Genomic DNA, 23,532 nt, shown 5'->3' on the forward strand with positions numbered 1-23,532 from the left:
CTACTCCATTCAACTGCTAACACCAAAAATATGACCACTGGCTTATTCTCTTCAGATAGTGAGGATGACAAAAACTCCTGAAAGCTGAGCAGATGAAGTGTTGTTGTTGTTGTTGTTGTTGTTGTTGTTGTTGTCTGTATGGCTAGTCATCTGTCCTCTCATATCCCACATGTCCTGCTGAGGAAATGAGAGAGAAAACTAGTTTAATAAAAATGCAGTTACCCACATTCAGGGCCATTTTACACCTCTCCCCCACTGCCTTTTGGAATGCATAAACATGGACCAAGCTCATTACCCAAGCAGCGCTGCATTAAGAGGGCGATCGGATGCGGGGGAAGAGAGGTGCCGTCCTATTGACATGGTGCCAGAGACTGACATCTACAACAGACATTGCTGCTAGGTCTCTCCTCTCTGAGAATTGTGTTTCGTTCCTTGCAAGGTGACATGGAATAAATTATCATATTTCCATACAGAACCTGTGGGAGACTGGTATTGTGAATACTAATAACATGCATAAATATGTCCTGCAGTATTGTACCCTCAGCAGAGGTATCAAGACACTCTGAGAAATTGTCTGTCTATGCTAATGTGTTTCTTGAGATGCAGGAGCAATGTTTGTTTCTGTTTGGGGTAAGTGTGTTAATCTTGTTACTCGGTGGTGGAACTTCATCAGGTTTTTGCCAGAACTTTCTTCCAGCATTGGGCGCACCTGCCTCCCCCACCCGAAAAGTGTCAGCCATACTTACTGCTCGGCTCAAGCTTGAAATGAAAATGATGGTGTACTTGCGCTATGAATGGGTGGTGATTGAGAACAGTTTACAGCTGTATTCCCACTTCCTCTGCAAAGGGTTTTCAAGATGTAGGGGAAAGACTTCATGCAGGTGTCTCAATAGAACGTCCAAAAGGTCAAAACCAGATCTTGATTGTTGATGGATTATGATGCATGTCCTTGATTGCCTAGCCTTTCTGCCCCACCCCCCACCCCAACACACACACACTTACATCATCACTGTCATCACCTCACATACATACAGCACACTGCTTGCTACAGTAAGCCTCCTCATACATACTTGCATACTTGCTGCACACTGCCCCCCCCCCCTACATACACAGTACATTGTCTTCAGGATCTTCACCAACACACATCCTCTACATACTTAAGCACACTGCCCCCACCTACCCACACACACACTACACACACACACACAGTCACTGCTCCACTCCCCTCCCGCCCACACACACATCTTCACTGTCATCACTCACATACATCATACATACAGTACTCTGCTTGCAATAGTAAGTCCCTTCACCATACTTGCAGTACACTGCCCCCCCCCCCCCCCCCCCCTCCCCTACATACACAGCACATTATTTCATCAGGAAGCTTCTCCAACACACACCTCTAACATACTTACAGCACACTGCCCCCCTCCCCCCAATACACAGCACATTGTCTCATGAGGAAGCTTCTCCAACACACATATTGCACACTGCCCTCTCCCCACATACACAGCACACTATCCCATCTCCCCTGTCATCCCCCCAACACACACACCAAGACCCCTGGCAGTTGGGTTAGCCCCTTGAGCCGTGGATCTGCCCAAGGTTTTCTCCTTGGTAAGGGAGTTTTTCCTTGCCCCTGTTGCTCTTGGGTGCTCCTTGTTGGTGCACCCCCCAATCCCAATCCTCCCCCACCTTTCTTATGCAGCCCTTGCCACTTAATCTACTAACCCCCCCCCCCCCCCCCCCCCATAAATGCACAAATAGGCTGACACCAGACATAATTTCACTGCATTTCTTACTTCCAGTAACTATATGCATGTGACAATAAACTTCCTTGTATCCTTGTATCCTTGATTATGATATTTAAGACGGATTCCACTCTTTTCAGTGTCAGGGTTAGAGCTATTTTTACTATTTCAGTTGATATTTCTACATAGTTAAGACATAGAGAAGTCTCCTTCGTGCCACCCTACCTCCCTGACATGTGATTTGCCCTAGCCAGTTCCCTAGATTTACAAATGGATTTGGATAAAGCTCATTTTGAATCCAAGGCAGAAGACCTGTATCAGGACTTTAATTTAAGGATATCTAGCCAAAAGGTTGCTTTCTGTACTTCCTTGAACACAGGGTCCTCTAATTCTTAGTCAATTGAAATATGAAATAAAACACATTAATATTCATTGGCATATTATTCAAAATGTTGGCCTGCTGCTTTTCACTGACCCACCATGCTGTGTCCTCTCTAGAAAATTGCTTACTTGAGAGGCAAATCTGTCTATATAGACAGTTAAAATCCTCCCCTACCCACCAACCTTCATATACACAAGAATACAGGAAAGCCCCCATGCAATAACTACACCGGCTGTTCTCATGGTCTTAAAAAAACTCCAATCTTAATAAGCATGAATCATCCACATACCCACTCACAGCTAAAACAGGGAAGATCACACAGCTTATTACTTGCAAACCAAGACATGGTATTTGAGTTATATGTATAACCAATGGGTAAAACAAGACCTGTGTTATTCACCAGAGTGATCGAGCACATACGCGCAATCAGGAGGTTAGAATAGTACTTTTGGCCCTTTAAATTTGCCAGTCAGGATAGAACAGTACATATGAGATGTGAACTGTGATTGAGATGTCTGTCTCCTGATGCCATGAAAGGAAACATTAAAGTAAGGTGCATTGGTCTAAAACTGACGAATTAAAAAGTATGCAAAGACCAGCAACAGCCAAGCTTCACATGACATTCATTATGCCATTAAACTGAATTTGTGTCGCCAAAAAAACCTAGTAGCCCATAAAAACCTCTGAAGTAGACTAATAATAATTGACTGTCAAACACCATGTTTGGTCAGTAGGGATAATTCTGAAGAGCCCTAAAGGCTAACAGGTTCTATGAGCTAGATAGCTAAAGGCTAACAGGTTCTATGAGCTAGATAGCTAAAGGCTAACAGGTTCTATGAGCTAGATAGCTAAAGGCTAACAGGTTCTATGAGCTAGATAGCTAAAGGCTAACAGGTTCTATGAGCTAGATAGCTAAAGGCTAACAGGTTCTATGAGCTAGATAAGTGAGCATCTTCACTCACAAGCTTACCAATTCAAATCCAGTGTCATAATAAACTATTCAAAAACTTGCACAATAGCAAAGGATCAAGGCAACTGTTTTCTACAGGACAGCTTGTCTACATGGTGAATTTAACAACGCTGTCATTGTCTTTTGCATTCCTTTAGAGGGAATGTTTCCTTAAGGTCTACACACCATGCTTGGCGGCGGCCTTTGGGAAAAGCGGATGGGCTTTTCATGTTTTAAACATTGTATACGCCACGAGAGAGCCTACTGCCTCTCTTTCAACTAGTATGCATGACGTACATTCATAGTGAATATCTACAAAACACACTCTAAATCCTTGCCAGTCTTTTTTTTTTTTTTCCATCAGAGATAGTGTGTGTGAAATTACACATTCATGGCAAGCTACAGTTAAATAGTTGAAAGCAGATGCGTAGAGCTATAGAGAGTTCTTAAGAAGACATCTTGTGCAGACAGAAGAGTGTTGAAGAAGCTGAGGCTTTCTTCCCTTTTGTCAGAGAAAAGACGGCAAAAGAGAAAAAGACACTGTCAAACGCTTCACTGAAACTCTGAGAAGGTTCTCGGTCAAGGCAGGACAAAGCTTTTTATTTTAATTTTTATATTTGACAGCTAACTGACAAGCCAGTGACAGCCGGTGGTTCTTGAAACCATTGTCCATTCCATTCTTGCTGTCTATCACCGCACAAAAAAATATATTGAGGACAATAAAATCATAATTACATTTGAGTAATATTGTGGAGCCATAATGCAGTAGAGAGGCAAAGCCATGGTATATTTTTCTGGCAAATGCTTTTCTTTTTTCTGATCAGTTTTAGTTGTGGATTGTTATGAATCAGCCAACTGATGCAGTCGTGCATTTGGTTTCACATAAAGGTTTGTCTTTAGATCAAACAGAAAGAAACTGTAAGTATTTATGTTTTATAATTCAGAAATAATTGTTACATGCGCAACGGTTCATGCAAAGAGAAGGCTTGTTTCAGGAGAAAAAAACAGTAGGTTAGTGGGAAGGTCATCAAGAACAAAACAGTCTCTGAACCCACTCTCAATATCAGACGTTTAGGAAGATGCACATGGTGGGTCTTTAGAATGTGATTTATTGACAAACCTGGGTGGGTTAGAAGAGCCTTATGGCTTCATGTTCCGTGTGGAACCATGGAGCTCTCCTGACATACTCTCTAATGTAGCCTACCCAGGTGTAGGTCACACTTTTGTTATGGTTATGGATTTAGCAGACGCCTTTGTCCAAAGCGACACATAAATACAAAACAACATAATAATATTTAAAATTGAACAGGGAACAGATTAAAATGTAGGTCAAATATAGTAAGTAGAGAATAGTACACAATAATATCAATTCAAGCAATAGCCTAATAAACAGCAATGTAAAAAAGGGGAAAGGCAATAATAAAACAATAATGTCAATTCAATCAATAATATAAAAACAATGACATGCTAAGACTACATTAAGGAGAATATCAATAATAAACAATAATGTCAAATTAATTAACAGCCCAATTAAAATAAAACAACATTATATAAACCATAACACATAAGCGCTTAAACAACTAAGTATATGTTGAATAGGAATGTCTTTAGACCCCTCTTAAACGACCCAAAACTACCACAGGAACGGAGAGCACTGGGCAGTTCATTCCACCAACATGGAACCACTGAAGAAAAGAGTCTGGAATTAGACCCAGTTTTCATGACTGGTCGACACAACATACGCTCACCAGAAGACCGCAGTGGGCGTATCTTTTACCTGGATAGTTCGAGTCCGCTCACAGATGCTCACGTTATCAACAAACTATCTGTTGACACACTGTTAACTACCGTTTATGTACACTGTCTGTTGACACACTGTTAACTACCGTTTATGGTTATGGTACCGTTAAGGTTTGGATTCGGTTGAGGTGACTTTCAGTTGTTTTTCAACAACAATTGTACAACTTGATCTGTTAAGTCTCTGTGGGCGAACTCTCCAAGTATAGTGTTCCTTGTCACTAAACCATGTGGGACACTCCCCTGGTAAATCAAAAAAGAAAAATGTGGAAGATACAGGAGGTGCCACATTTTTGTCATCTTTCTCCACTGTGTAAAGCTGTATATTTAGCAGGAGAGCAATTGTTTAGTATTATAATAAAATATACTTCTTAAGCTAATAACTGACCAATACAATACTCATCAGGCATCAGGGAGGGCCTGTTTATAGAGATGAGTTTTAAAAAGGCCCTTCAAGGCACCCAGTGAGAGAAGAAGGCAACTGTTTGTGGTGCTGTGCACTCTGCATGGCATTGCGCTTGTCTAAGTGCATCATAGGTTCACTTCAGAGCCCAGCCGAGGAACTCAGGTCCCCAGGGATGATCTCTATTGGCTGGTTAAAGAGGCTCTGTCAGAGTGTGTTAAGCCCTGTGACTGTTCAAGTGATCAGTTTAATGCCAGTCAGTCCCACAGGAGAAAAAACCTCTGGACCAACAATGTGCTCCCACTGACGATTACTAGGAAACACTTGCCCAATCTTTACACTGTCAGTTATTCCACTATCCTGGAATGTATGCTAATAGACTCTGTTCCTAACTATTCTATTTATAACAATAATCTAAATGCCATCATGTAGGCTACACATGGTCTTATTCCGTATATGATTCATGGTCATATTCAGTATATCATACTGTATCATCAGTAGATCATATACTGTATCTTATAGATACTATGCCTTATGGAAAGTGGAAAGCTTCATGGTCAAGTTTCCTCATGAGCCACGGTATAATTCTAGCCTGACGAGCCAGACCCACATTAAAATGTAGGGTCTGGGCACTCACCGTTCGCAGTGCTCAGTCCGAGGGGCGGGATAATCAGTTGTCTTTCAAATTCCCTCTGCACGCAATAGGACAGCGGCAGCGCTATGAGTCCCATGCGTTTTTCCACCAGTGGAGCTAGTTGGCTAGTTCAAACGTTTGCCAACTTAATAAAAGCTTAACTCGTGACACACTGTTCGCCAACAGCAACATCCATCTTATTTGTTTTCAAGTAGCAGGGAATTCAAGCCAAACCGTTGCAACTCTGCCATCAATCATTATGTTAAGCCCACCTAACGATTCTATACATGATTTCATTGGCCTGATTGAGTTTCAATTTCTGGAGCTCACAAGATGTAAATTACAAAAATTACGCACCCCTAGCTGCCGCTAGGGGTGCGTCTAGATTTCTAGGCTAGTATAATTCATGATTACCGGTAATAACATTTCGTCTTTAATCACAAACACACAGTATAATATCATACCTCCATTTTGATCATTTTGCACTAATTGCATCACCACATTCATCCATCACATCATTTTTTTCTCTTCCCAAATTCTCCTGAAGCCACCGATCCCCAAACACACTGGTCACACGCTAATGATTGGGCATCTATGCGGTGTTCTCTACCCACCGCCTATAAACATATGAGCGCCGCAATGTTTTTGAACAGAGCTACAAATTTAAATAAGGACCAGAGAGAGAGAGAGAGAGAGGGAGAGGGAGAGAGAGACAGGAGAGATACACTCTCTCCAACCCTGGGAGTCCTTGTGCCTGAGGCTTTATTTAGGCGCGCAAAGCATCAGGAGGGGAGGATGCTCTCAGCGGTGCCGCTTATAGAGACGCACACAAATCTCAATCACACAGACCTCCTGGGCTTAATTGTCACCACAAATTGCCTGCTTCTGCACGTTCATGCCTACTCCATCTCGCTCGCTCGCGTCTACACCACCCCACCCCACCCCTCCTCAGCCCCTCCCATCCCATCTAACACAGGAGTGTTTGTGTGCCTACAGATTATAACAGAACATTTATTCTTCAAATATGCTCAAGCCATTTAGCCAGCTTTAAAATAATAAGAAGAAGCCACTGTAAAATGCTGTGATCATGTCACTATAACTGTTAGCAATGTGGAAGGCAAATCAGATGCTTATGTGTCTAAGAGTCCGACAAACCAGCCAGTTTGTCAGGTTCAGTGCATCACGACAAGTCAGTTTGTGCTAAATTTCTAATTAAGAGCCCACGGACCACAGACAGAACTCAATTCTCTTTGTGAGGCACTGCGAGCAGCACTTCTTATCTGGTGTTGTTGCTATCATCTTTTGGCCATCTGGCTTGGTCCTGGCACAGTGCGGCTCTTGGGCCGTCGCCTGAAGATGTAAACACAGATGCATGAGAGACTGGGGACAGAGAGAGAGAAAGAGAGAGAGAGAGAGAGAGAGAGACGGGGCGTCACAATCTCCATCAGAGTCTCGACGGAGAGACACACAGAAACAAGGATGAAGACAGAAAGAAACTTCAGCATGGACTGCCAGAGAAACAGATTGCAGCTCAGGGCCATCATCTCTCTTCGATTCCATTGATGTAATGGGTGATTCTTCTCTTTCTCTCTTTCTTTCTCTCTCTCTCTCTCACACACACACACACACACACACACACACACACACACACACACACACACACACACAGCCCTCAGTGTGTGAGTAATACTGTAGGATTCATTCCCAGGATATTTCTGTGTGAGGGTCAAGTGAAAGGGCGTCTGCCTACTAGTCAAAATTGTTGACTCATATGTGAATGTGGTCAACTTTTTAGCATTTTTTTTTTTTACTGAAACTGCTTTTGCATCAGTAGAGCTCCTTTTCCTCAAATGACCAATATGTTCCTTTTTATAATATCTGGCCTATAAATATAAACGGCATTTTCCTCCAAATGCCGAATACAAACACACAAACACCCCTCTCAAACCCTTAAGCTGTCTCTCTCTTCCTTCTGCAGGTGGCCAACTTACTGCGTCTCTTCCAGATCCCCCAGATCAGCTATGCCTCCACTAGTGCAAAGCTGAGCGACAAATCCCGCTACGACTACTTCGCCCGCACCGTTCCCCCCGACTTCTACCAGGCCAAGGCCATGGCGGAGATCCTGCGCTACTTCAACTGGACCTACGTGTCCACTGTGGCGTCCGAGGGCGACTACGGGGAGACGGGCATCGACGCCTTCCAGCAGGAGGCTCGGGCCCTGCAGATCTGCATCGCCACCTCGGTGAAGGTGAGCCGCTCCATGAACCGCTACGGCTTCGAGAACGTGATCCGCTCGCTGCAGCACAAGGGCAACGCCAAGGTGGTGATCATGTTCACGCGCAGCGAGGACGCCCGGGAGCTGCTGGTGGCGGCCATGCGCATGAACGCCACCTTCGTGTGGGTGGCCAGCGACGGCTGGGGCGCGCAGGACAGCGTGGTGCGCGGCAGCGAGGCAGTGGCCGACGGCGCCTTCACCATCGAGCTGGCGTCCTACCCCATCCGCGAGTTCGCCGACTACTTCACCAAGCTCACGCCGCACGGCAACAAGCGCAACCCCTGGTTCCGGGAGTTCTGGGAGCACCGCTTCGGCTGCAGGCTGACCGAGCCGGGCTGCGCCATGCGGAGCCTGCGGGACGGGGCCTTCCAGCAGGAGTCCAAGATCATGTTCGTGGTGAACGCGGTGTACGCCATGGCCCACGCACTGCATAACATGCGGCAGGCCGTCTGCCCCAACACCACTGGACTGTGTGACGCCATGAAGCCCGGCACCGGGAAAAGGTTTTACCGGGATTTCATCCTCAAGACCAAGTTTGATGGTGAGTGCAGCCAGCACGGATAGGCAGAACCAGGCCTAGATTATCTAGATTTAAAACTATCGGTTTGAAAAGGAAATTAAAACGTCAGAATATTTCAAATGCTGGCAGGTGTAGATATGCTGATGAAGCCACAAAATGTCAAAAACAATGCACAGCTTTAAATTAAATCAAATTAGTTACATTCCTAAATATTCCTAAATAATATTATAATATTAAAATATAAATTGTATAAATAGTACAATAGATAAGAATGCCTAGAGGTCTATTGGCAAGCATGTACATTATGTTTGAGTCATGAATGAAAGAGTTAACACAGGCAGTATGCTACTGATGCTTGCTCCTTTGGCCTCTGAGATTTGTAAGGGAGGGGAAGATAACTAATTATCAGCTTCCAGCTCAGTAACAGATCCAGTTCAACACCTAGCTGTCTGTGTGAAAATTATCGAAACCGATTCTATCTCAGAGTATGTGTCGCCTAAAGAATGTCTATTTTTTCTGATGTTTTTTCAAAGTAGAGAGTCTTGCTAATGTGACACATTCAGACATGTAAAAGGGTAGGTAAAAGGCTTTGCTAGGATGTGTTTCTTGTACATTGAAACTGAGAATAAGGATGCTGTAGTTTAGATGATATAACAGTGGAACAGTCTTTTACAGTGTAAGGTTCCAAAGTGACCATTGAGAAAGTGCTGGAATACTGGAAAGTAGTTGTCACTACTAAACCAGCAGACATTTGCAGACCAGGTATCTGAACGGCTTAGGTGTTATTTGTTTAACATCCAAATATCATCACCATCCAAAACAGGATTGAACCAATTTAATGTAAAGCCAATACTATGTGAATAAATATGAAATCACCCCTTAATCTATCTCTCCCTTGCCCCGGACAAGAAAAAAATGTAGAACCATTCTTCTTAACTAACAAAACCTATAATTGGTGGTGGAAACTCTCAAACTCATGTATGCAGTGAACACTCATCAAATGAAAACCTCCATACATTCTGAATTTCACTGGATGCAAGCTATGACTACTAATGGTGGCCTTTGGAATTTGTGTGCTGAAATGTGCACAGACAGCCTTATCCTGCCATGTCTACTACTATGGAAAACGGAAATCTTTGCACCTTCAGAGTTTGTCTGCTTACCGTCTCTTAGGGGAGAAAGAATGGATTCCGGCAATAAGAGAAAACAACCATCTGATGGCTTGTCCTGCAAATGTCAATATTGGTCAATGTAGGCGATCGCAGCAGTCTAGTCTGAGTCTATTCTTACAGTTTGCTCTTCTGTCCATATTGACATTTAGAGGTGCTACATGTCCTCTGAAGTGATCCTGATCAATTCCATTTGCTTCAGTAATATATGCAATCTGCCAAGGAGATGGTTACAATAGTAAAAGTAAAAGTTTTGACCCTTGGATGATGAATTTGATTTCTTTTCAATACAGAAATACCCATGTGGCTATGTATCTATGAAACACTACAAATTTGAATAATTTCCCAGCAAGATATTGCTTCCAAACTTAACCTGCCCTTCCAGAGCAAGAAAAACAAATGGACTGCCTTGGAGTATGTACAGCAACATCTCTTATGAGCCTATTAGTAATGTGAGATTCATGGCATAAAGCAAGAGAGTTAAATCATAGAGGTTTGCTGCTCGTTCCACAGGGAAGCATATTTACTCACGGTACAGGATGAGGCCTGTAGGTTTCTTTAATCAGTGCCAGACGCAGGGATGTTTTCTGTGCTTTGAAGATGTAAAGGCAGACTTTTACTGAGCTGTTGTTTCAGATGGAAAGCATTCAAAGTTCTGCTCAAACAAGCCCTCGTTAAAAAGATGGTCCACCCAAAAGCAAAAAAAAAAAAAGTTTATAACTTATGCCTTTTTGTAAGTAAATGCTCATAATGGAGGTATTCACAACAGGAGTTTAATAGGATACTGAGATTTTGGTGGATGAATAAATACATTTGCAAGCAGAACTTTTTGTATTGGTGACAATTCGTAAGTGCCAAAATGTAGGAGTTAAGTAGCGTTTGGCTTAGCTATTCAGAGATAAATGTTTCATAGTAAGAGAAATTTGTTTTACACCGCTAATTTCTGATATGCAGGTTTAGCTGTCTGTTTGATAACTCTAGATCAGTGTTTCTCAAAGTGTGGTCCACAAGCTATCCCAAGTGGTCCGCGAGCAGACGTGGTAAAATATAATATAGTTTAGTTGTTTGCAATATTGAACCAACTTGCATGTAAATCCAAACAGTTCTGCAACACTGTCTATGTAAGATATGGCAGTTTAAATCATATGAATCCTCTGACACAATAAGCAAAGTGCAAAGACAATAAGCAAGGTGGTACAGTGAGTAGGCCTATTGTGTAGGCTAATGTACTGTTGAAGTAGGTCTAATCTTTTTTTTAGGTGGTCCGTACGTTTCTTTTTTATTGGTTAAAGGGACACCAGGCAACGTTTTCGTGTTAATTACTCATCTTCGTAAGTCGGTATATTGTTAAAGGACAAGTTCGGTATTTTACACTTAAAGCCCTGTTTTCAGATAGTTTATGATTAAATAGAACGTTTAAGATTGAAATTTGGACACATGCTGCTGTCCTGAGAATTTTCGGTTTCTGTGGTAGCGCCCCCCCCTCCTCCACAATGCTGCATAGGTGCACTGGAACAATCCTTCCTAATACGCATTAAACTTTGGTTTGCAAAGACGTGAAACTCACCGAGTGGTCAGGGGTGTTCACTGATATGCTCACACAAAAATCGCTGCAAAAGATTCTTTCCAACAGGTTTTATCGTAGTTTTTGTCCAACTCCATTGACTTGTATTGGATGTGCTGTGAGGTACGGTATTACCAAAGATCCTTGATTACTAGCTCAAGGGGGCAGGCGAATTCCCGGAAGTAGAAGAATCGACGTAGGCTGGAGGGACCACCTCTCTGCTAACTCCCATAGAAGTCCATTCATTCTAGGATTTTTTTGAAATACCATAACTTCATATAACATATATCCTGTGCCAATATTGTAGCTTCTGTGTAATCCACATAAACACTACAAAGGCAAAACAGACTCCACTACCTCGTCTGTAACGTTGGTTACCCGTAAGAAGAATGGTTAGCTTGTTCGGTTGGAGGGAAGCTAGCTTTGACGTAATCTCTCTTTCGCGCCGTAGGGAGATAACCGTATTGTTTGGATAAGAAGCTCAGTCCACCTGTCTATGACGGTAACTCATAAGCAAAACCTAGCATACACGACCGTATGTTAAGGTAAAGCATTACACAGAGGCAACCTAATAATAATTTAAAAAAAAAGTAAACCTAATTTAAAAAAAAAACGGCACTAATCATTACAGAGGTTTTCGATGGATTGACCGTAGGTCGGAAAAGTGGAAAGAAGATTAGCTTCAAGGCTATAACTTTTTTGTTTTGTTGACTGTTTTTGAAGATGATCATGTATGGTAGCTTCAACATTAACACGACTAGGTGAGGATGATATTAATAATAATACATAAATAAATGTTTAACTTTGATGACTTTGAAGGCGAAGGAAGTGTGAGAAAAATTTCTGTGTATCTATCATATGAGTTACAAGATTCAGTTCGATGGCTAACGTCACGAAGTTAAGTGTGAGTCTGCGCAGTACTGGGGGGACCAACTGAAAAATCGTTCTATTTGACTCAGTGCCCTCCCATTGAAAACGACGTTGTCTGTTCGTCCATTTCTTTTACTGTCTATGCTCTCGCTCCGCTTGAACCCTCTCTGGTATTACTCCGCTGCCGGAAACGGATATGGGGTTGTTTGTATTCTTTCTGTAGTCTTATGCAATCGCGGTATCGTAGGCTACTACGCTATCCAAATTATTGTCACGTCAAACCATGGCTAATGCTAAAATGTCTTGGAACTTGCATGATGTGAATGATAACGTAATGATTCACGTAGGCTTTCATCATGAAAGTTCCACAGCCAAAAAATAGTGAACGTACAAAATCATGTAGCCAAATTATTCATGTAGGCTAGGGTTAGTGTTAGGATTATGATGCGAACATGACAGGTTATGGACATATTAAGTTAATTTTCCGCCTGTTACAAACGTTACGCTACAAAATGTTACCCCAAGTTCTTCCAACTCTGTCGTCCCAGGAGGTAATGTGGGAACCGCTGTATTTCTCAGGCGAAAGAGCTTTTTGGGCGATTTCTTTAGACCTCCAGCGAAGTTCAGTAAAATGCAGACCGCAGAAACACGGTGATCAGCTTTCTGCAGATTCTCAACAGGTGTGCTCACATCCAACCCCAGAAATTCCAGCCACAACTTTAGCCTTTCTGGATCGTTGAGAGGAAGTCTGTGACAACTTTTTTTGCTACGAATTTTCCCACAATTCGGAACTGCACAAAATCGCCTCATTTTTAGCTGTCTGTTGCAAAATACTTCAAGACAGCGATCTTCTGCTTCTTCTGTGTATTCAATGAAATGCCAGTGGTTTCAATTTTCACAGAAACCGAAAATTCTCAGGACAGCAGCATGTGTCCAAATTTCAATCTTAAACGTTCTATTTAATCATAAACTATCTGAAAACAGGGCTTTAAGTGTAAAATACTGAACTTGTTCTTTAAATGACTCATTACAGGGCGAATGAAGACTCTCTCACCCGCCCCTACTGCCTGTAGGAAGAATATCCCGCTTGCAAGTTCAGTGTATCGTACCCGCCAACCGAAGCAGGATCAGTTTACATCCTGCATACAGCACAGAGGCAGGCTAACGAAACACTAGCGAATGTTGCAAACGTGTGTATAATGGCAGAGCCAGCGAAGAAGCAGCAAAAACCCTTGACGGAAGATGCAAAGAAAAGGAAAAGAGCTTCAGACCGAGCGAGGGGGAGTTTCATAGAGAAAAAGCATCAAAACTTGCCTGTTGGTGTCCCTTTAAGTGGTCCTTCGTCTGTTTGAGAAAACTGCTCTAGATCCATCTGCCAGTATGGGGAGTGATTGTCACAGACGCACCTCTTTCTACCTCTGACTAATTAGCTGTCAGCATATTTATTTGTGAATCACACACATTTGTGATGTTTCTCCTTTCTTTCCCTCCTCCAGCCCCTTTCAGACCAGCTGACACAGAGAACGTTGTCCGCTTCACCGCCACTGGAGACAGCCTGGGCCGCTACAACATCTTCCACTACCACCAGGAGGGCGGCAAGTACGTCTACCGGAAGGTGGGCTACTGGGCACAGAACCTGGTGCTGAACACCAGCCAGGTGCCATGGGCCAATGGCGTGATTCCCACCTCGCAGTGCAGTGATCCGTGCCAACCCAACGAGGCCAAGAGCATGCAGCCGGGCGACGTATGCTGCTGGATCTGCATTCCGTGCCAGGCCCACCAGTACCTGCTGGACGAGTTCACCTGCGAGGACTGCGGCTTCGGCGAGTGGCCCCTGGCCAACCTGACCGGCTGCTTCGAGCTGCCCGAGGAGTACATCCGCTGGTCGGACGCCTGGGCCATCGGGCCGGTGACCATCTCCTGCCTGGGGATGCTCTGCACCATGGCAGTGGCCGGCGTCTTCTTGAAGAACAACAACACGCCGGTGGTCAAGGCGTCGGGCCGCGAGCTCTCCTACATCCTGCTGCTGGGCGTGTGGCTGTGCTACGCCGTGACATTCATCTACATCGCCAAGCCGTCGGCGGCCGTGTGCACGCTGCGGCGCTTGGGCCTGGGCACGTCCTTCGCCGTCTGCTACTCGGCGCTGCTGACCAAGACCAACCGCATCGCGCGCATCTTCGGCGGCGTGCGAGAAGGCGGCGCCCAGCGGCCACGCTTCATCAGCCCGGCCTCGCAGGTGGTCATCTGCGCCGCGCTCATCTCCTGCCAGCTGATGGTGGCCGTGGGCTGGCTGATCATCGAGGCGCCCGGCGTGCGCAAGGAGGTGGCGCCCGAGCGCCGCGACGTGGTCACGCTCAAGTGCAACAGCAAGGACTCCAGCATGCTGGCCTCGCTAGCCTACAACTGCGTGCTCATCATCCTCTGCACCGTCTACGCCTTCAAGACCCGCAAATGCCCCGAGAACTTCAACGAGGCCAAGTTCATTGGCTTCACCATGTACACCACCTGCATCATCTGGCTGGCCTTCCAGCCCATCTTCTACGTCACGGCCAGCGACTACAGGGTGAGTACTAAAGACTACTACAGTAAGCCTGGGCTGTGAGGGAGTGTGTACTGAGCTAGAGCATCCATGCTATACAATCTAGTACAATCTAGTGAACAGTACTGTTTGTGTGTGTGAGTGGGTAGGTGTATTAGATAGATAGATAGATAGATAGATAGATAGATAGATACTTTATTGATCCCCAGGGGAAATTCAAGATCTCAGTAGCATACAGACATCACACACACATTCACTAACAGCAGAAAAAAGTAATTAAAAGTATATAATATAAAAAACACAACTAAGCAATAAGGACAGTAGAAGATAAAGAATATACTAAAATTAATACAAATACAAAGTATTAGAGACGGAAAAGGGAAAGATATTAAATGGATGAACATAAAAATGATGTGATTGAATTCAGGATTACATTTTTATTAATTTTGTTTTAACACAACCATTTAACACAACCATTTGGGGTTGCAACCACTGACTTAGTGAGGCAGGGAAGCGTTAGCACAAAATTAGCAGGTAAGTAGAGCCAAAGTGCTCCCATTTTTTCAGTTAATCTGCCTGATCCTGTGTGTGTGTTTCCTGAAGACTTTCCTGTTAAATTGTACAATTAGCACCTTTCAGAAAGGCTTTCTCCTATCAGGGAGAGTAGCTTCTGGACATCGGTGGTAAAAAAAAAAATTGTCATAAAAAACGAGTCCCTCCAGGACCACAGAATCAAATCAGAGAAATTCATTTCTGAGTTTCCTTTCAACAATGTGGGTCTTAGACAGGCTGCTGTATTTGTGCCGAGCTGTTTAGATGAGCACAAAATCCTACCCATTAGTAGAGCAGCGTTTTTTAATTGGTACCTTGTGGGACCCGGGTGCCATCTCCGCAAAGTTGTATTGTGAAAGAGACAGAGTTCTTTTCATCCTTCTCCGGGAGTCTCCTAAACAGAGAACAAAGGGGAGACATCAGAGATCTCATCTGGGCTAGATTAGCTGGAATCTCACCGACTGCTGGAACAGCCAGCAGGGCAGGGCCCAACACGGACAGAGCTCATCGCCACCTCACTTCCAGGACACGCCATCGGTGTTAAACAGGCAGTCAGGAAAGTAACAGTGGCTTTCCATCATCACAGATACAGAACCAACCACTAAAAGTGACAACAAAATAAGTGGAGTAGGCTCTCACATCTGTGCCTTGGTTGAAGCTAGACAGCATAGGTTACTGTATATAGGTTACTATAAGTGTAGTTTGTTTTGCTATTCCTCATTAAGCACAACATGGGCAAACATCTACTGTAAAGAATACAAATAAGCATGGACTGTGGTAACTAAGCAGCGAGGTTGTTTAGGGGGAATTGAGGACACGATTTGCCTGCTGTTGACATTTCCTGAGAGCTTTAACCTACGCTGTCCTTGAGCTGAGGTTTGAATGAAACCTATTAGATGGGTTCAAGAGGAAAGTGAGGGCAGGCGGTGGGTCTGTATGGGTTATGTTTACTTCATAATTGCTCAGACGTGCAGGAAGGACTTTGAATCACTGCTCTGCTCTAGCAGGAGAAGATGAGCTGCATTTAACAAAACACGGTGAATAATCCTCAGCAGACGTCCACAGTTTGGTTTATAATTGAGCTTCACTTAACAGCAGTGAGCAGCTTCTACCTCCTGAATGTTGAGTGTCTGTGTGTATACATATCCGTGTGTTTGTGTGTGTGTGTGTGTGTGTGTGTGTTTATGTGATTGTATGTGTATGTGTGTGTGTGTGTGTCTCTGTTTGAGTCACACCAAGCCCACACAAATGCCAAACCAGATAAAATCATGTTTATCCAAATGTATGATGTGCACAAAACCTGTTATTACGAGAGAAAAAAGAAAAGAAACAAAACAAAACTCTGTCTCAAGGCTATTCAGGCTGCCTGTCTGTTGCCATCAGAGACCACGCTGAGGCTTTGAGGAACAAAGTGTCAGTATTCACTTAGCAGCCGAGTAAACAAAGCCATGGAGAATGGCCATAGGCAGGGCAGAGGCGTTGGCCTGCCTCACACCAGGTTGTCAAAAAAATAAAAGGGCCTCGATGAGGAGCCAGGTACCCCCAGAGCATCACCTCTCCTCCCCCAGACTGTGGCCATCACCAGGCCCTGAACCCACAAACCAACAGAAAACACTTGTCCAGGCCAGTAGTCCGGTTTGCAGAAGTGCAGACTGGATTTAATACTAGGCACCTACAGGTAAGAATTCAAATGAACTGCACATGGTACTCTATCATTTCTGACAAATGACAAATGTCTCTGAATATGATAATATACAGATTCCTCTGGATATATGACAGTATTATTATTATTGGTGTATAAAAAGGACAGGACCTTAGCGGAATCATGGAAAATGTTTTTAATTGAGCCCCTTTCTCTTAAGTGGTCATATAGACAGGTCTGCCTACTCTCTGGTCTATGGAATGTGTCCACTGCGTACTTTGTGAATTTGAGAGAGGAAAGGATCAGTGGTCCCCTCCTACTCTTCTCTGGCCAAACCCCAGTGGGCTTGATGCCTGTGCACACAGTGGCTATCATACCTGTGCACACAGTGGCTATCATACCTGTGCACACAGTGGCTATCATACCTGTGCACACAGTGGCTATCATACCTGTGCACACAGTGGCTATCATACCTGTGCACACAGTGGCTATCATACCTGTGCACACAGTGGCTATCACACCTGCTCTTAATCACTGCTATTCCCACACATTTACGTCTAGTTCAGAGATCCCTAGGTCAGAAATGAGTCAGTGCAATATCCAATATACAAATATTCAACACTATTTTAAATATTCAGTCTGTTCTATCGCTTAAGGCACTAAAGCCCTGTTTGTGTTGCATTAATGAGGAAGAGCAGGGAATTTAACACTAGAATAAAGCTGCACTCAGAGGCAGGGAATATTGCATCCTGCATTCATCAAAATTGCTCTTCACAGACTTCAAGTTCAAGTTTAAGTTTGCACTTTTATTTCAAAGTTATCATTAAAAAATACAATGAAATGTTTGAGCTCTGGCTCTCTCTGCCTTTGCATAAAGACACTAACAAGAAAAAAAACAGATAAGCTCGACTTCAAGTTAGCCAAGTCTTTGTGCAAATAAAGACTGTTATAGCTTCCTATATCTGCATCTGTGAGTGTATCTCAGTTTTTGTTAACTTTTCCTTGAGAAACCATGAGAAAAACATTGAAGGACACTATAGTAAATCCCTTCCATTACAGAAGCAGCAGAATAAATACAGTACAATAAACAGAATGAATGAAGCGTTGCCTGGTCCTGAGCTCTTAGTCCCCTGACCTCCGCAGGGTTGTCTGGCCTCTGTGTGTGAAGCTGAAGCCTCACCTCTGAGCTGATCCCAGGCCACCACAGGCTGATCCAGGGGCTTGCAGGAAAAGCCAGGCTGCCAGAGATGTAACGCTGCTCAAACCACACAGGCTTAATTTGGGGTCTGTGTGGCATGAAAAAAATTGGGATAAATAAACAAAGAAATGTGAAAGTTGGACCAGAGCATGAGGGGCCTGTTCTCCTGCCGTTTTATTAAACTAAGCCAGGCATCTTATCTGTGCAACATTATCATATAGCATCAGTAAAAGACGGTCTGGGTTCAGTGAAGTTCGCATATTGATTCTTGAGACTTTCATTTTAAATGGTGCTGTATAAGTAAATGAAATTAAAATGTAATTGAATTTGATATGTGGTCTCTCATGTTCGTGTTTATAATTTGTTTTGAAATCGAGAGACACATTTCACAGTTATCATTTCCAATTTAAAAGCCTGAGTGTTCTTTACGTATATCTCAGTGGTATTTGAACACTAATTAAAACTCCGTCTTCCATGTCAAGTCAGAGGACCAACCAACTTCCTGTGCTATTCATAGTGGTTAACAAAGTGTATCAGCCTTAATTCTGAAGCTGATAAGGTCAGCCTGATTAGATTGAGACTGGCTCTGTAAAAATATGTCTAGACTTTATCTTTTTGCAACTGCTCTCACCCTGCTCCCTTCTCCACTCTGTTGCTGGGATTTCAGGCATTGATGTGCCCTTCCCCCAGGCATTTAGCCTCACAGACTTGACTGGATGTTTTTGTGTTGAGGTATAAATCAAGCCTCTTTGCTCTTTCTGACGTCAATAAGGCCATAGACTTTGACGGAGACAGAGAGAAACATACCTCTAAATGTCATGATATATCAGTTTCCACTGATTGACTCTAATTATCCTCCAACAACGTTGATGATTATTCCACCTTGGACATGAATAAACATAAAATATTGTTAAATATGTGTCATGATTACATTTCATAATCAAGCGTCTTCTAAACATCATCCATGGTTTAATTGTCAACACACATCTGACAGCTTTAAACCAGATAAAGTTCATTGGCTTGTTTTTTTTATTGGTCCATTGGGATGGATGAGGGCTATAACCCACAGTCTTTTCACTGGCATCTAAAAATTCACACCACCACCGCTTGTTAACACTGGCGTCGATTTGAAGTCATTGGTGGGGTGTGCTGCCATGCCAGAGTGCAGAGTGTGTGCGGCATCTGATTACTACTTCACAGCCACATCCACACCAGAGCTCTATTTGGATGCTGCATGCGGATGAGTATGTGTCTGTCTGGCGTGGCGGGGGAGAAGTTGAGGCTTGTCTAGTTTCTTGTGCCTGCAACATTACCCGCTGGTTCAGCAGAGGTTAAGCTGTCAGGATGTGTTAGCTGTATGCTGATAAGGAATACGATCCGGCAATATCAAAATGTAGAAATGGGCAAAATATCAAATGCATGGACACACACTCTCTCTCCCACACACACACAAACACACACTCCAAGCAAGTTCACAAAAGGGCAAACAGACATTTCTCACCAAACACAAACACACACACACACACACACACACACACACAAACTGACCTTTCTCTGCAGCCAATGCATCATTCAAACGGGTATGTAGGTAAAACCTTGAATACTGTACAGACTCTTAGAGGGTGAAGTTGTTATTGTTATGTACACAAACAAATCAAGCAAAACTCAGTTGGACACTCACATTGAAAGAATTTTACAGAATGTGAATTGTTGTACAACACCCTAACAGCCATTTTGAAGGTCAGTTCATTCCAATGGTAATAACAAATTAATAACATCTTCATAACAAAGCTTAGGTTTGTAGTGCTATGTATAGATCTGTAGAGCTATAAGCAATAAAAGTAAAGTTAAATTTGAATGCAGACACACAGGTCATTTTATTTACTATAATCTAACTTATGTTGCTCTAGAGAACCATGGATATGATATGAGTGGAACATTAGTTAACATTGGTGGTCTTGAAAAAACTACTTAGCAAACTCCATTCATTAGTGCAATGTCTTTGGAATTATTGGTGATTCCTTCACATCTAATTGGACTTTTTTCTTGTTGCTTGATAGTCCTGGAGAAATTTGTTTCTTTTTCAAAGCAGGTATTTCCACTTTCAATACAAATTGAAATGGTAATAGTAATCATTTGTTTGCAGTAGAGACTAGCAACCCTATTGACTCAAATAATTATCCATTCCAACATATTCCATTTAGCCTAGGGGCACCGATAAATTATACTGAGAAACACTGGGTGATCTAGAATGGTTAGGCTACTGTTAAATTATATTAGTCTATGGCTATTATTGGTATTTTTTAATGTAGGCTATATGACTTCACATTTGAGACTTGACTTTGACTTATTGATGTTAATGTAATGTTTATTGATGCCATAGTCGCTTCGGACAAAAGCATCTGCTAAGAAATATAATATACATAAACATATATGCAAATATACAAAAGGTAAAAAAATAGAATATTTTAAAGCATATGAGTGAATTAATGTAGATTCAGTTTAGGGCGTAATTACACTGTAACACAATAATCTGGAATAGGGTGGTAGCCTATAAGTTGTTGTGTGGTACAGTACTTATCAACAGGTGGTGGGGGATGAATATAAGTGGTTTGTGGTTTTTGCATCATGATGGCATATACAGTATAGTACTGGATCAATTTAAGACAATAATAGTTAGGTAAATTCTGACTTCCTGCATCTTAAGAATCTTTGAATGTTGCCTGTTGAATCAGTTCAAACTCAGGCAGCATCTTGGCTGAAAGGTCCAGTTTGTTTCTCTCTTGCCGTGGTCGAGGGTGTGAGCTCGTGTTTTTGTATTTGCATTTCAGGTGCAGACCACCACCATGTGCATCTCGGTCAGCCTGAGTGGCTCGGTGGTGCTAGGCTGCCTCTTCGCCCCCAAGGTCCACATCATCCTCTTTCAGCCGCAGAAGAACGTGGCCAGCATTAGGTCCAAGGTCATCAAGGTCAACACTACTGGCTCCAACTACTCCCAAGGTGTCTCTTTCTGTCTCACACAAACACTACACACATAGACACACACTCAAAGCGTGCTTTTGTTATCTGATGCTGGACAACTCCGTGCCTTTGTGCTTGGCAGTTGTCCTTGCAATGTCCACTGCATTTCTAAAGATGTCCTTGTGACTCATGTTCTTTCTGAATCCACAGACTAAAAACATGGCACACATAGCAATACGAACACAGAGAGTGTACTAAAGGTATCTGATGCAAACAAATGTAATTGTTTCATTTACAGGACCAGATACTGTACATGATGTACACCTTTTCTTAGATTTTTGTCTGAATGGATTATTATGAACAAACACAGTAACAGTTAATGAAACTTTGTTTTAAAGGCTGTATGCTTTAAATAAACAGGGATACAGCATATATTAAGTAATACAATCAATAACAGACTTACAATTAAAATGAATTAATATTATTGTTTGTTGTCCTCTCTGTAAACCCACTAAATAACCTGAAAACACCCTTTATTTGGCATTTTATCCAAAACTCACGCTCGTCTCCAAACCTTCTCTCCCTCAGCTTCCGCCTCGACCCCCGTGCCGACCGTTTGTAACGGGAGGGAAGTAGTGGACTCCACCACATCTTCCCTGTGAGCCAGAGAGTAGGACAGAGTGGTGTGTGCACACACACACACACACACACACACACGCACACGCACACGCACACACACACACACATACACACACAGAACCGTCTTCTGATGGATGGCTTGCTGCGTGGATGCATGTGGAAGCCTGAAGTTTGAAGACACCCTGTGTTTGGAGAGGGCGCCGAGCAGCTCACCACTCTCTCTCTCTCTCGAAGACTTGCACGCCAGAATAAAGCTATGGAGACAGCAAGCCTGTCGCTACTAAGTAGGCTACTAAGACAGCAGCTATCAATGTGACTATAATGGACTAAATACTAAGGTACAGCCCTAACGTGTAGTTTTGACATGTACTTTTTTGTGAAACACTGGGTTACACAAACTTGAAAAAGAGAATATTCAGTGAAAAATAAAACACTATTTAGGTTGTTTAGATTCTGCTGGCTTCATGTAAAGTCTTATTCTATAATGAGGCATGCAGTGGTGTAGTGCTGTGTTGGCTAGGCATTTAGCTAACCATGTGGACTGCTCTTGTCATTGTTAAATTATTACTTAGCATCCTGTATCGCTATAGAACTTTCCATGTCACATCTTCTGTGGTCATTGCAAAGGCTCTAGTGCTGTAGGAGTCTCTATAGTGGTGTAGATAAACGACGGAGTTTTTGGGGCTCTGAAACAACGCTGCCATGTGAGGATGACGCCCTATGGAAAGGACAGGGGTGGAGGTCCACACACACAGCGTATCCCTCAATGGGTGCTCCCTCCCAAAGTGCTGTGAATCAAATGACCTTTTGTCTCTTCCTGTTGAATTAATGTAGACCAGAGGAAATTAAAACTATATCCAACAGTAGGCTGTTTTCCTTCTTTTAACAAAGTTAAATGAAATATGGAGGTCACTTGTGTGTGTGTGTGTTTTTTTTTCAAGTGTAGGCTATATAATGTTTCAACATAGAGTTCAGTGAATAAGTCAGTGCTTTCTTGTAATTTAAATTGTAAATAAACTTTTTTAAATGAACACTGAGGCTTCATGGTAAATTTATTCGGCCCCTATATGGATAGCGCAATCTATATGGATGTATCAGTTTCTCAGCATCATGCTGCTTAACCTGCATTAACGAGATCCAAGCATAGCTGAAGGAGGGATTTACATACTTTAAACATAGCAAATTGTCAAAGCATTTGATATTTAAAAACGCCCCCTGCATTTCAAATCCGCTCTGTGCCAATTACAATAACTATTATCAGTGCCTCCGCGTCTCCATCAACACAGCAAGCAGCAGCTCTCACAAGTCTCATTAAGTATCTGAACAAACACATGACAATATGCTGCCATGCTTTGATAGTTACTAATCGTCTTAACGCTTTCTTTTGAAGAGAGCATTAAGTCTTATACTGACTTGAAAGGGAACTTTGCAACCTTTGCTAGTTGCAGTTCCCTCTTATTGTCGTTTGGGAACATAGAAGTGCACCCCTGGTGAGTCAACTTGGCCCCATCACTCAGTCAACCACATGTAGTGGAGCATTGAGCCCTGGGAGTGCCTAAAGCAAGGGAAAATTAGAAAAAAAGATATCCACATCCAGTTGTCTTCAACAATGTGTAATATAATAGGCAATATCTCTATATGATATAATAAATTGATAACCTAGCACTACAAAGCATCCTCAGGATGG

The 23,532-nt window shown here is 42.9% G+C and overlaps 1 protein-coding gene across 2 annotated transcripts in view; it reads left to right on the top strand.

Annotated features, from left to right (window-relative positions):
* grm2b (glutamate receptor, metabotropic 2b) overlaps positions 1 to 22,876 on the top strand; it is a 33,281-nt gene extending 10,405 nt beyond the window's left edge. Inside the window, exons 3-7 of one of the 2 annotated variants that reach the window (XM_042090401.1) lie at positions 7,895 to 8,732; positions 13,811 to 14,877; positions 21,077 to 21,245; positions 21,417 to 21,466; positions 21,795 to 21,875. In XM_042090401.1, coding sequence (XP_041946335.1) covers positions 7,895 to 8,732; positions 13,811 to 14,877; positions 21,077 to 21,245; positions 21,417 to 21,421 — 2,079 coding nt within the window. In that variant the 3' untranslated portion in view covers positions 21,422 to 21,466; positions 21,795 to 21,875. Of the gene's footprint in view, positions 1 to 7,894; positions 8,733 to 13,810; positions 14,878 to 21,076; positions 21,246 to 21,416; positions 21,467 to 21,794 lie in introns of both variants that reach the window. The other variant, XM_042090400.1, reaches the window with a different exon arrangement.
* Positions 22,877 to 23,532: the final 656 nt, after the last annotated feature.

This window comes from Alosa sapidissima, chromosome 4, assembly GCF_018492685.1.
Source record: "Alosa sapidissima isolate fAloSap1 chromosome 4, fAloSap1.pri, whole genome shotgun sequence".
Classification (NCBI taxonomy): domain Eukaryota; kingdom Metazoa; phylum Chordata; class Actinopteri; order Clupeiformes; family Clupeidae; genus Alosa; species Alosa sapidissima.